Below are 14860 nucleotides of genomic sequence, written 5' to 3' on the forward strand. Positions count from 1 at the left end.
TACTAAAATAAACACTGATATTGACCAAAAAATATGTATATTATATATAAATAAATAAAAAATACTACTTAAATGTGTGTGTGTATATATATATATATATATATATATATATATATATATATATATATATATATATATATATATATATATATATATGTATGTATATATATATATATATATGTATGTATATATATATATATATATATATATATATATATATATATATATATATATATATATATATATATATTAACTTAGGATTTTAAGAGCTTTTTTTAAATAATTAATTTATTTAATTGTTTAACCATAAATGTCCTATTGAGATACAATATCTCTTTTACCAGAGAGTCCTGGTCAAAACAGGCAGCATAGGACAAAGTTACAAAAAAAATAATAAAAAATACATCTCGCACAAAAATAGTATAAACCATAATCAATTGTTAAAACATGCGCTGTTCTAAATTGACAGTCTTTAAAATATTTTTAAATATAGGAGTAGATGGTATGAATTTCATATGTAGTATATCTCGAAGCTCATTCCACTGGGGTACCTCAAGGCTCTGTTCTTGGGCCACTTCTCTTCTCCATCTACACATCATCTCTAGGACCAGTCATCCAGAGACATGGATTCTCCTACCACTGCTATGCTGATGATACCCAGCTATACCTCTCTTTTCATCCTGATGATCCCTCGGTTCCAGCTCGCATCTCAGCCTGCCTGTTGGATATTTCACACTGGATGAAAGATCATCATCTCCAGCTGAACCTCGCAAAAACGGAAATGCTTGTAGTTTCTGCCCACTCAACTCTACACCATAACTTTTCAATCCAGATGGATGGGGCAACCATTACTGCATCCAAAATGGTGAAAAGCCTTGGAGTAACGATTGATGACCAACTAAACTTCTCTGACCACATTTCTAGAACTGCTCGATCGTGCAGATTCGCACTCTATAACATCAGACAGATCCGACCCTTCTTATCTGAACATGCAGCTCAACTCCTTGTTCAAGCTCTTGTTCTCTCCAAACTGGATTACTGCAACTCTCTACTAGCTGGGCTTCCAGCTAACTCTATCAAGCCTCTTCAGCTGCTCCAGAACGCAGCAGCACGAGTGGTCTTCAATGAACCTAAACGAGCACATGTCACTCCACTGCTAGTCCGTTTGCACTGGCTGCCAGTTGCTGCTCGCATCAAATTCAAAGCTCTGATGTTTGCCTACAAAGTGACTTCTGGCCTAGCTCCTTCTTATCTGCTCTCACTTCTGCAGATCTATGTGCCCTCCAGAAACTTGCGTTCTGTGAATGAGCGTCGCCTCGTGGTTCCATCCCAAAGAGGGAAGAAATCACTTTCGCGAACGCTCACGCTCAATCTGCCCAGTTGGTGGAATGAACTCCCTAACTGCATCAGAACAGCAGAGTCACTCGCTACTTTCAAGAAACGACTAAAAACTCAACTATTTACTCTCCACTACACTTCCTAATCTGCAATTGCCTCTCTGAATATCACACTAACTGTACCAAAAAAAAAAAAAAAAATACTAATACTACTAATACTTCCCTTCTTAGACTTTACAGACCTGAAACTTGCCTATAGCACTTATTCATTGTTGCTCTTAGTTGTGAAAATTGCTTCCTTGTCCTCATTTGTAAGTCGCTTTGGATAAAAGCATCTGCTAAATGACTAAATGTAAATGTACTTAGACAATGCAGATCAACCTAACTCTGTGTCGAAAAATGGCATCTTAAGTAAGAGTATATCTGCTGATCTGGTATTATAAGTATTTGAACAGTACTCCAACAAATTTGATTTATACTGTGGTAATTTACCAGCTAAAGCTTTAAAATGAAAACTAAAATATGTGATGAGGTCCATTCTGTCAAGTTATGTAAATTACAGTGCTGTGTGCGTGCACTTGAACCAGTGACAAATCTTAAGGCACTATCATAAACAATATCTAAATTTGTTTAAAACATTCAGAGGTGCATGCATACAAAGTATATCACCGTAGTCCAGTACTGATAGAATTGTACTGTCAGCTAAATGAGCTGCGAAGGGGAAACATTTTTTAAAGGGGAACATTTAAGTTAAAGCGATCTTTCACCCAAAAAGGAAATTTTACTCACTGTTTACTTAATCTCAAGTGGTTTCAAACTCCAAATCAGTTTTTGTTTTGCCTTTGTTGAACACAAAATGTTTTGAATGCAGCTGAAAACCGGTAACCAGGGCTTTATTTGTGCTGGCACATGCCAGATCCTGATCCGGCACCTCTGAGATCTGATCCGGCACCTCATTTTACCGACCCCCCTCCTCAACCGCCCTTCTTCCCTGACCGCTGTTCACTTTCGTTTTCTTCTGCGACTCCCCAACCCTCTTCACTGTCGTCCGCCACACCCCCGCCCCGCTCACTTTTGTTCAGGACCTCGCAATTCACAAATTAAGCACTAATCCATCTACTTTCATAGTAGAAAAAAACAAATGCTATGGAAGTCAGTGGTTACAGGTTTTCAGGTTTCTTCATGATATCTTTAGTGTTCAACAGAGGAAAGAAAGTCAAAGGTTTGGAACAAGTGAAGTATCAGTAAATGTAAACCTTTAATTTTTTGTGAACTATCCCTTTAATTGCGTGAATAACATTATTCCATACACTACTGTCCAAAACACTGAGGTCAGTAAGTAATTATGTAATGTTTTTAAAAGGAGTCACTTTATTATTATCAAGACTGCATTTGTTTGATCCAAAATACAGGAAAAGAGTAATATAATAAAAGTATTATTAACATTTAAAATTGTAATTAATGTCTACTTTTAGCAATTTAACTCATTCTTGATAAGTAAAAGCATTGAAAAAACAAAACAAAACAATTTTAAAATTCATCATTTCCTCAGAATGATCCACCTACTCTACTTTTGTGTTGGGGAACCGTCAGTTTTAACCCAAAAATGAGTGGTGTTTCAGATGAAGAAGAGCCAGAGTCAGGGATTCATTTTCCTTCAGCTTAATCTCTTATTTATCAGAGGTCGCCACAGCAGAATGAACTGTCAACTACTCCAGCAAATGTTCCAGCGGATGCCCTTCTAGCCCCAACCCAGTACTGGGAAACACTCATACGCTGTTATTTAAACACACACAAACTCATACATCATGGCCAATTTAGTTCATCCAATTCACCTCAGCGCATATCTTTGGACTGTGGGGGAAAATGGAGCACCTGGAGGAAACCCACGGCAACACGGGGAGAACATGCAAACTCCACACAGAAGTGCCAACTGACCCAGCCGAGACACAAACTAGCAACTTTCTTGCTGTGAGGCGACAGTGCTAACTTCCAAGCCATCGTGCTGTTGAGATTCAGTCAAAGAAAGTTTACAAAGAACAGTTTAATCAGCAGATCCAGCTACAACACTCACACAGGAGTTCGTAGACCGCTCTGCTACAGTCTCAAATCAACAGCAATTATACTCGAACTTGCGTCACTAATTGTGTCATATATATATATATATATATATATATATATATATATATATATATATATGTGTGTGTGTGTGTGTGTGTATATACACTGTATATAGGTGTTTTAACCTGATTGGTTAAAACAGACTTGAGATAGAAATTTCCACGTGTGTATGTGTGTATAATTCTGAACAACATCTCCAATGATTACCTAGGCATCAAGCATACAATGTTCAGACATAACAGGAGGATATGTCTGTGGTCAGGATGATCAGAAGTGAAATTAAGCTCGTCTTCATGTCTCCAATGATGTCTCCACATACACAAAGAATACTTATCTGCCTCAAAGATGTCTAGCTCCCTTGTAGGCATTTTATCAGGACAGTAAAATAAACAGACTTTTACAGAGATAGCTTCTCTAATAACCGAATCATCCATTCATTCATTTTCCTTCGGCTTAGTCCCTTATTTTATCAGGGGTCACCACAGCAGAATGAACCGCCAACTATTCCAGCATATCTTTTACGCAGCGGATGTCCTTCCAGCCGCAATTCACTATATAGTGCATGTTTTTGGACTGTGGGGGAAACCGGAGGACTCAGAGACAACATGGGGAAAACATGCAAACTCCACATAGAAATGCCAACTGGCCCAGCAGGGACTCGAACCAGCGACCTTCTTGCTGTGAGGCGACAGTGTAACAGAATAATTAAAATAGTAAATTCTTTCACACTTTAAAATACACTAAGGTCATCATAAAATAGACCCTTAAACACAAATTCAACCAAAGTCATAAAAAAAAACATATTTGTTACTCCATCCTGGAGTGAACATTTATCCGAAAATCCACTCCTTCATCTGTGTTTGTTGATTGTGTGTGTTTGTGTGTTCACAGGGTCAGATCGTGGTGGTTAGTGCGCTGGATTACGAGATCAGCAATGGTCACTATGTGCTGACGGTCACAGCCACAGATCAGTGTCCGATACCCCTGCTCAGACTGACCTCCAGCACCACAGTAAGTTCACTATCTACTACACACGTTTATAATCCTCATAGCTGCTTTTTAATTCAACTCATGTTAAATTGTATAGTGCTTTTCACAATGATTATCATTTCAAAGCAGCTATACAAAAAGTTCATATTATTACATTACAATCAAATAAAAATAATAATAACTTGAACTAATTAACTAGTAACAAATAGCTTTTAACAGTAAAGGTTATTATATATAAACATGGGTTACCTGCAGTTACAGCAGGGAAAATAAGTATTGAACAAGTCATGTTTTTTCTCCTGGGAATAATATTTCTAAAGGAGCTGTTGACATGGAATTAAACCAGGTTTAGGTTATAACCCAAACAATACAAACATTAAAATAAAACAAAACTAAGCAATTTGAAATATTTGTTATGTGTAATAACAATGAAATGATATAAGGAGAAAATGCTGAACTACTGAAATGTATTTAATACTTTATATAAAAGGCTTTATTTGGTGATGGCTGCTTAAAGACGCCTCTCATATGCAAAATGAAGTAACTTGTATTGCTCATGTGTGAGTTTTCACAGACTTCAACAGAGTGTAAACATCTTGGGTGCTGTGGGTCTCGTCTTTTAAATCTGAGCTTTAATTGTTATTTTCTATTGGATTCAGATCAGGTGATTGGCTGGGCCATTCTTCAGCTTGATTTGCTTTCTCTGAAAGCATCAAAGAGTTTCCTTGACTGTGTTTTGGGGTCATTCTCTTGCTGAAATGTCCATACTGGTTTAATCTTCATCATCCTGCTTGTGCGCATTTTGGATGTGTGCATAAAAAAACGGCTGATGGAAATGCCAAGATCCACATAAATTTTGAAAATGCGTACAAAAAACATATGCGCATAACTGAGTAGGATCAACTTTTTTTGTCGTAAGAAAAGATGCACATGATCTACAGTAAAACACTTTTACCGAACAAATTCCAGTATGCGCATTAAAATAAGTCATTTGATTTTGTTATAAGAGATCATGTGATGATAAAAATGTGTATGAATGGATGAACCAGCAGGCTGAGCACATTGTTAAACATCTGAAATGTTGTTTTGGTCATTCTAAAACACCATAACCGTTTCAGTATTAGTGTTATTATATTATTAATGACCTTCAGAATCGAGAGCGTCTGTGCTCCGCGTCTCACACTTTCAAACGCCACCGCATGCTCATTGCATGTCATAATTGTCTTCTGACATGCAAGCCATCTATTAAATAAAGAAAAAATTCACGCAGCTTCTCTTACCACAGCAAATTCCATTTTTACTGTTGATATTTAGCGCAAGTTAATCAGGAAGTCACGGTTGCAACCCAAGCTCATTCTGAAAATGTAGCCCCGCGGACATTTCTGGATACCGCAATTTACATGGCCAGAGGTACGTATGGCCGCATTTAGTTTTTTCAAGCGAACGCTACGGGGCGGTGTGACGCCGCTCCTCTTCAACCAGTTTGTCCGGTTAGCTCTTCGGGTTACGTCGGCGAAGGCGCGGAGGAGGAGGAGGAGCCGGCAGCGCTCAACAACCGGGTTTGAGTCAGGGAAAGAGCAGTTCCAGAAATCAGGTAAGACAAAAAACAGAATCCAAAAAATAAACCGAACAAGTTCGTAACGAGGCAAGAATGCGGTAAAATCGGAAAACGCGGTCAAAATCGGACGAGGGCTTTCTTTTTCTGCGCGGCTTTCATGAATCATCGCTTGGGTTTAGGGAAGAAGAAGGAGGAGGAGGGTGACTGGGTTCAGCTGATTGGCTGGCCGCCCAGTCAGTCGTTCAGTCATTCAGCCAGTCTGTCAGTAAAAATGACGGCCGCTCGACAGCGGCCTCCGGCGGCTTTTTACGCGAGAACAGCGCGTGATTCGGATTCGCGAAAACAAAAACTGCTCAAATACGTACCTCCCGGGTGTATTTTGCGGTCTCCAGAAACGTCCGCAGGGCTACATTTCCAGAATGAGCCTGGGTTGGACGATTTTGTTTGCTTTAACTCATCGCAGCTTTATTCACACGTCTTTTATGCAATAATCCAGTTTTGTGCATACAGTTAATTCGCATATTTGGATGGAAACATAGCTAATAAGGACAGAGGATTGCTGAAGAACTACTGAGAGATTTCAGCTTCTGATGGGCCTTCACTGCCTTTCTACACTTGCCTTTCTTCATGTGTTCACTTTTTTTACCTGTTTCAGTTCATTTTATTACACATAACTTCACTTGTAAACTAATTAGATTTGTTTTCATGTCATATATGGATTTCTTTGGTTGTTACCAGCATCTGGTGAAAATTTCAAGCCAAAGGCACCTTTAGAAATATGTTTTCTGAGTAAAATGGTTACATGTTCAATACTAATTTCCCCTACTGTATATAGTATACAGATGATGTCTGTGTACATTTTCAAAGAAATTCTTGTCGATAACATATCCACACACTGTCCTGTCTTTCAGGTCCTGGTGAATGTGATAGATGTCAACGATAACCCACCCATCTTCCCGAGGCCATTTGAGGGACCGTTTGAGATCACAGAGGGTCAGCCGGGCCCTCGTGTCTGGACCGTCAAAGCCACAGATGCTGATTCGGGATCCAATGGAAAAGTGGAGTACAGCATCACCGCAGGGGACCTGAAAAGTGTGTATCTGTGATGCACAGCTCAGATGTATTTTGAAAAAACGTATATTGTTGCTGTTTTCTTTTCCACACAATACAAAAATTATCTGTCTATCTCCTTTTGTCTATCTCTTTGCCAGATGAGTTTGTAATCTCCTCAGTTGAGGGAGAGTTGAGAGTGAGGAAAGACATTGAGCTTGACAGAGAAACAATTGCCTATTACAACATCACTATTACCGCCAAAGATTTGGGAACGCCTGCGCTCAATGCTACGGTATGCAAAGCACACCCTCATCGCACTTCATAATTTACTACACACAAAATGATGAACTGATGGGTAAGTGCATACATACTGAGTATGTAAAAAGGCAGTATGTCAGTGTTGGAACATGCTGAATTACTTCTTGATGGCACAAACACAAATTGCAGTTTTGTTTAAGCTAAATTAGTTACAGATCCATTGGTAATTAAATTAGTTTGATGCTTTTTTCAAACAGTAGTTTCAGATGTTACAGATGCAAATGTTGATCTTCATTCATTCATTTTCCTTCAGTTTAGTCCCTTATTTATCAGAGGTTGCCGGCAACACAAAAATAAGAATCTTATGGAACTTAACCAAACAGAAGTAGTCCTTGACTCACCCAAATAAATACAAACAAGAATTCAAACAAATAACTGACAGTCTCCCTCATCATGAACCCATATACAGATGGATCGAAAACAGACAAAGGAGTAACAGCATTAGTAGTGTTTAAAGAAGATGTCTTTAGTACTCAGATTCCAGGAGAAAGTTCAATTTAAACAGCAGAAGCTTATGCAATAAACAAGGCTTTAGAACAAATGGAAAGGACACAACATCGTAACTTTTTTAATCTGCACAGACTCCAAATCCTGTCTTCAAGCACTTGAAGCTTCTAAGTGTGATCACCCCATAATGTCCATGATTTTAAAGTAAATGATAACCCTAGAAAATCAGAAGTTCAACATTATCTTCTGTTGGATTCCAGACCATATGGGATTACATGGAAATGAACTAGCAGATGAAGAAGCAAAACAGGCTATCTCCTTGAATGTGACCGAATGTAATTCCTCCTGAGGTCTTGAAACCCACAATCAATTTGTACATAAACAAAACATGGCAAAGGGAATGGGACAACTGCATCAATAATAAATTACGTGAAATCAACCCGAAAATAAATGAAAAACATTTAGCAAATTGTAATTTTGAGACCAGGCATGATTAGACGGTCTATACCAGATGTCGAATTAAACATTCTAGGTCAGCGATGGGCAAACTTGATCCTCGAGCGCCGGTGTCCCTGGCTGCAGAGTTTTGTTCCATCACTAGTCAAACCCACCTGAACAAACTAATCAGTGTCTGTTTCTCAATTCCAAGAACGCAGAGAATGGACTTGCGTTCTTGTGGAGACCGGTCTTGCCAGGTGTCCTCGGAAGAACGAACTCAGGACACCACGAGGGCAGAGAACGCGTCCTTTGAGAAATGAGATGCTGCGTTCTTCCTGATGGTCACGTGACCTTAACGCGTTTTAAATGGAAATTATTTAAACATCACAGCACTCATACAACAATTTATTGTTTCCCCCCTCTTCAAAATATATACTTTGCATAAAAGCATTATAAATATACCCTGCACAATATAAATAAAACAAATTTTAATACGAATTTCAGCAAACAAATACCCTTAATGTGTTTATTCCTTTATTAAGAAGTTCATGTTAATGTTTACTTTCACCGTTTCATTTAGGGAAACTTCTGAGATAAATAAGTGATATCTCTGAACTTTAATAATAAATCTAAATAAAATGCTGCGCTTCCCATCTCCAGTCGCAATGACTTCTGGGACTTCCAGAGCAAGTTCGGTGCTCAAGTCTGCATCAGTGCTACCTTGATATCAAGAACACATCCAGGAAGTTTCACACGTCCTCCGTACTTGCGGTCTTGAGTATTGGAACTGAACTTAGACAGCTGAGGATGACGTTGCACGAGAACACGAGGACACAAGAACGCTGAAGAACGCATATTGAGAAACAGCCCGTGTCTTCAAGATCACTAGAAATCTATAAGCAGGTGTGTTTGATTAGAGTTGGAGCAAAACTGTGCAGGACACCGGCCCTCCAGGACCAGGTTTGCCCACCCCTGTTCTAGGTTGACACATTTATTTTTATTGAAAAACGAAGAATCACCTAAATGTAATTACTGGCAAACTGCTCTTAGCATAAAACATATTTTATTGGAATGTTGAAGTTTAAAGTCCATTAGACAAAACTTTTACAAAAACATTGATGGAAATTTTTAAAAGGGTACCACCAGGAAGAGTTTTAAATTATTTATCAAAAATAGAACTGAAAAATCATTTAGTCTAAGTAACTTTTTTAGAGTAATACGAGTTTGTTTTTATCATGTAATATTTTATGTATTTCCGTTTTGCCACGAAATAGACATAAGCTGCTGATGTGGCAATAAATAAATAATAAATAAAAATCAGAGGTCGTCACAGTAGAATGAATGGGCAACTATTCTGGCATGTTTTTTAAACAGCGGATGCCCTTTCAGTCAAGTTATATGTGCAATTTAAATTGGAATGAATCCCATTTCCCATAATTCATCTAATGTTTTTTTTTTCTCTGTTAGGTGGTAGTGGGGATTCTAGTGTTGGACATTAATGATAATGACCCCATCCTGCTTAACCTCCCGGCTAACACTAGTGTGAGTGAAGGCGCTGCGGTCCAAACCTTCATCATACAAGTACGAGCACAAGACTCAGACAGTGGCCGCAATGCTCTCCTCACATACAGCATCACTGCCGGGAACAGTGACGGAGCATTTTACATTAATGAGACGGTAAGACAAATAGGATCAAAAGAAATAGTCAAACGAATCAACAGTTTAGGGCAAAGAAAAAAGTGACTACCTGACAAACGTTTTGTTGTTGATCCCAGTTGGAAGAGCAGCAAGTAATAACTTGACTTCTAGTTGATCATTTGGAAAAGTGGCAGAAGGTCAATTTTTTCTGATGAATCATGTGTAGAACTTCATCCCAATCATAACAGATACTGCAGAAGAACTATTGGAAAGTGCATGGACTCAAGATTCTCACAGAAATCAGTCAAGTTAGGTGAAGGAAAAATCATGGTTTGGGGTTAAATTCATGATGGGGATGCGAGAGATCTGCAGAGTGGATGGCAACATCAACAGCCTGAGGTATTAAGACCTTTGTGTTGCCCATTACAAATTAAAGGAGAGGGCAAATTCTTCAGCAGGATAGCGGTCCTTCTCATACTTCAGCATCCACATCAAAGTCCCTGAAAGCAAAGAAGGTCAAGGTGTTCCGGGATTGGCCAGCCTAGTCACCAGTTTAAACATTATTGAGCAAGTCTGGGGTAAGATGAAAGAGAAGGCATTAAAGATGAATCCAAAGAATCTTGATGAACTCCGGGAGTCCTGCAAGAAGCCTTCTTTGCCATCCCAGATGACTTTATTAATATGTGATTTGAGTCATTGCAGATATGTATGGATGCAGTCCTCCAAGCTCATGGGAGTCAAACACAACATTAATTATTTTTTCCGCTGCACCATGACTTTATATTCTAGATGAGGGGTCACCAATCTTGGTTCTGGAGGGCCAGTGTCGCTGCATTGTTCAGCTTCAACTTGCCTTAACACAACTGCCTGGGTATTTCAAGGATACTTAGTAAGACCTTGATTAGCTAGTTCAGATGTGTTTGATTCGGGTTGGAGCTAAAATCTGCAGGACACGGAACAAGTTTGGTGATCCCTGTTCTAGACTGTACATTATTTCTGTTAAGTGACAAGACTTTTGTCTAAGCAAAGTCAGACCTTACTGTCCTAATTAAATAATTAAAAATTCAAGCATGATCATATTTTATTTTGGTAAAATAAGCATAATCTAGAGGCCTTTGCCTTTCATATAAGCCACTTCTGATACCAAATGATCAACTAGAAGTCAAGTTATTATTTGTTACTCCCAATACTTGGATAGTCGGCAAAACTTTTGTCAGGTAGTGTATTTATGTAACTATAAAACCGTTATAACAATTATAATACAATATAAATATTTTTCTTGGGATATTTTATTATTTCCCTATTGTTGAAATTTTTATCTTTTTTCCCCTTTTGCATGGCCTGTTTGACTATTGGAAATCACAATGTATTATAATATTTTTCTTCTTCCTTAACGGATTGAGTTATATAATTTTCTGTACTGTTTAGACATTTTAACATGTTATGTGGCATATTGGTTGTTTACATGAACTCTAAATGCACATGTATAGTCGAAGTCAGAATTATTAGTCATCCTGTGAAATTTTAATTATTTTTAAAACTAAAAACTAAAAAGTGCTATTTACTGATGAGTATATTTTTTTCCTACACTTTGTTTTTCCAGTTCTTTTTTTTTTTTTTTTTTTTGGTTTGTTCCGTAGCCATTCTGAAAAAAATATTCTGAAGGGGTATATTATTATTGACTGTAAAATAAAAATGTATTACAGCCACACAAAAATTCCTCCAGTAAAGAAAAAAATGATATAAAACACTGTGAAAATGTTCTTGCTCTGTTAAACATCACTTGGGAAATATTTAAAAAAGAATAAAAACATTCACAGAACGTTGATTAATTCTGACATTAACTGAATAAACATGTAAGTGTAATTGTGTGCTGTTTTTAATTTAGCCATGTGAATTAAGGCTTTTTTAAACTTTTTTTTCACTACTTTTTCGAGTGCGTTAGACTGATGATTTGTTTGTTTATTTTAATTATCCCGTATCAAAAGAACACCGATACTTTATTTACCCCTGAAGCTCTTTTATACAGTTGAAGTCAAAACTATTAGCCCTTAGATTTTTTTTTTTTTGTTTTGTTTTGTTTTTAAATATTTCCCAAATGATGTTTAACAGAGCAAGGAATTTGTCACAGTATTTGCAATAATATTTTTTCTTTCGGACAAAGTCTTATTTGTTTTATTTCGGCTAGAATAAAAACAGTTTGACTTTTTTATGTCATTTTAAGGTCAATTATTAGCCTTCATAAGAAATATATTTTACAGTTGTCTACTGAACAAACTACTGTTATATATATTATGTACTGTCATCTTGGCAAGGAAATCATTAGAATCATTAATTATTAAAAATAACTAATTCAAACTATTATGTTTAGAAATGTGTTGCATAAAATCTTCTTTTTGTTAAACATAAATTGGGGGAAAAAAACATACAGTGGGGCTAATAATTCAGGAGCGCTAATAACTGTGACTTTAACTGTAATTTTTTTAAATAAGCAGTCATTTGACAGTACGCTGATGTAGGTCTTTTCCTCCAGTCAGGTGTGGTTCAGGTGAACAGGCCGCTGGACAGAGAGAGAGTTGCTGAATACAGCCTCACCATCACTGTCAAAGACAACCCAGACAACCCTCGCATCGCACGCAGAGTAAGCACTAAACAATATTTGTATTTGAGATTCACTGAATGGGATGCTCAGGTGAAGCATTCTCTCTCTCTGTCTCTCTGTCTCTCTGTCTCTCTCTCTCTCTCTCTCTGCACAGGACTCAGAGTTGTTGACTGTAACTTTGCTGGATGTGAATGACAACAGGCCCATTTTTAGCCAGTCCAGCTATAGGGGCGAGATCAGTGAAAACTCACCAACAGGTACTGAATGTTCACCACATCCTGACTCTTATTAATGAAAGATGCTTGATAGAGTTGTGTGTGTTTTTTTCAATAGGAGTTTTTTATACAATAAAGATACTCTAGATTAGGGGTGTTCGGATTTGGGTTTTTTGGAGTCGACTCCGATTCTCGATTCCTAATGTTGGAGCCAGACATTCTTCTCCTTTTCTAATTTTTTATTTTTTATTTTGCTATTTCTTGCCAGAAAAATTTTAATAATAAAAAAACAGATCTAAAGATTTCATTATTAATAAGTTTAGTTCATTGTTCATCTTAACAGTTCTAATAATTCAGAAATCTGATTCAGCTGGTTGGCAGTTCTAGAGAAGACAATAGTCATCATTATTCAGTTCAGCATTTTCTAGGTCAAAGTTTTTTTGAAGTTCAGTTGCTAATGTAATCCATACTCACAAAAAATGCACACTCCATCAGAAGAATGAACTCCGTCTGGCCTCAAAAAAGCAGCACTGCGTGATTTATTATTCTAGTCATAAAATATGAATTATGTCTAACTTTGGCAGATGAAGTTGTGGCTAATGTAATATATAATGATGGCAAAATAAATACCACATGAATAGTGGCCATCTCTCTCTCTCTCTCTTTTCATAGTTTTGAACAGTGTGAAAGGCATAAGGTTTGGTTTTGATGTTTAGTCTTATGTTTGCAGATTCTAAGGTTGTTATTTTTTTTCTAACGTTGGTTTTATTTTTGGTTTCAGGTTTGCAAAAAATAGAAAAAAGAGCTAATTATTAATTTTGTTGTAAAAAATTCCAATCTGCCATTTATATAACAAGAAAAGAAAGGATGACGTTTGTTGAGATGTGGTGCAGGGTTTTCAAATCAAATTTATTTAGATTTTGTATTTGATAAGAATGTCAAGAACATTGAAGAATTTGAAAATGTGTGGATTTCTAAGATATGCTGTGCTCTGTTCAAGATGGAGAACTAATATTTAAAAATGGCTGAAGTAAAATGTACATTTGTTGTGTTTTTTAAATGGTATGAAATAAAGTACAAAAATTATTTTACTGTAGCTCTCTTAATTCAATTCAATAATTCCTTTACTGGCAGGACAAAAGTTACAAATGTATTGCCAAAGCATTTATAAAGTTTAGTTTACATTGAAAAGAACATACAGTGTTCAGCATATACAGTTGAAGTCAGAATTATTAGCCCCCCTAAATTATTAGACCGCTAGTTTATTTTTTCCCCAATTTCTGTTTAACCGAGAGCAGATTTTTTCAACACATTTCTAAACATAATAATTTTAATAACTCATTTCTAATAACCGATTTAATTTATCTTTACCATGGTGTCTGTAAATAATATTTTACTAGATATATTTCAAGACACTTCTATACAGCTTAAAGTGACATTTAAAGGCTTAACTAGGTTAATTAGGTTAACTAGGCAGGTTAGGGGAATTAGGCAAGTTATTGTATAACAGTGGTTTCTCTGTAGAGTATCGAGGAAAAAATATACAGTAGCTTAAAGGGGCTAATAATTTTGTCCCTAAAATGGTGTTTAAAAAATTAAAAACTGCTTTTATTCTAAATAAGACTTTCTTCAGAAGAAATAAATATTATCAGATATACTGTGAAAATGTCCTTGCTCTGTTAAACCTAATTTGGAAAATATTTAAAAAAGAAGAAAAAAAATCGAAGGGGGCTAATAATTCTGACTTCAACTGTATAAGTGCACCCCTCACAAATCTCTCATTAAAATTATTATTATTAATTAATATTTTCTATAGGAAGCTATACGATATTATATTTATGCTTATACATTAGATACTGAAGCCAAATCAGGAGCTTATCTAACAAAATAGTTTACAATAACAGTGCAAAAATTCATTCATTCATTTTCTTTTCGGCTTAGTCCCTTAATTAATCTGGGGCGCCACAGCGGAATGAACCGCCAACTTATCCAGCATATGTTTTATGCAGCTGATGCCCTTCCAGCTGCAATTAATCACTGGGAAACCATACACTGTCATTCACACGCATACACTACAGACAATTTAGATTAACCAATTTGCCTATATGTCTTTGGACTGTGGGGGAAACCGGAGCATGCGGAG

The 14860-nt window shown here is 36.7% G+C and overlaps 1 protein-coding gene across 2 annotated transcripts in view; it reads left to right on the forward strand.

Annotated features, from left to right (window-relative positions):
• cdh23 (cadherin-related 23) overlaps positions 1-14860 on the forward strand; it is a 495141-nt gene that overhangs the window by 431011 nt on the left and 49270 nt on the right. For both annotated transcript variants that reach the window (XM_087277778.1, NM_214809.1), the window contains 6 exon segments: positions 4350-4469; positions 6918-7098; positions 7218-7351; positions 9730-9939; positions 12434-12541; positions 12657-12759. In XM_087277778.1, the coding sequence (XP_087133904.1) occupies positions 4350-4469; positions 6918-7098; positions 7218-7351; positions 9730-9939; positions 12434-12541; positions 12657-12759 (856 nt within the window).

Source organism: Danio rerio, chromosome 13, assembly GCF_052040795.2.
Source record: "Danio rerio strain M-AB ecotype USA chromosome 13, GRCz13ab, whole genome shotgun sequence".
Taxonomy (NCBI): Eukaryota; Metazoa; Chordata; class Actinopteri; order Cypriniformes; family Danionidae; genus Danio; species Danio rerio.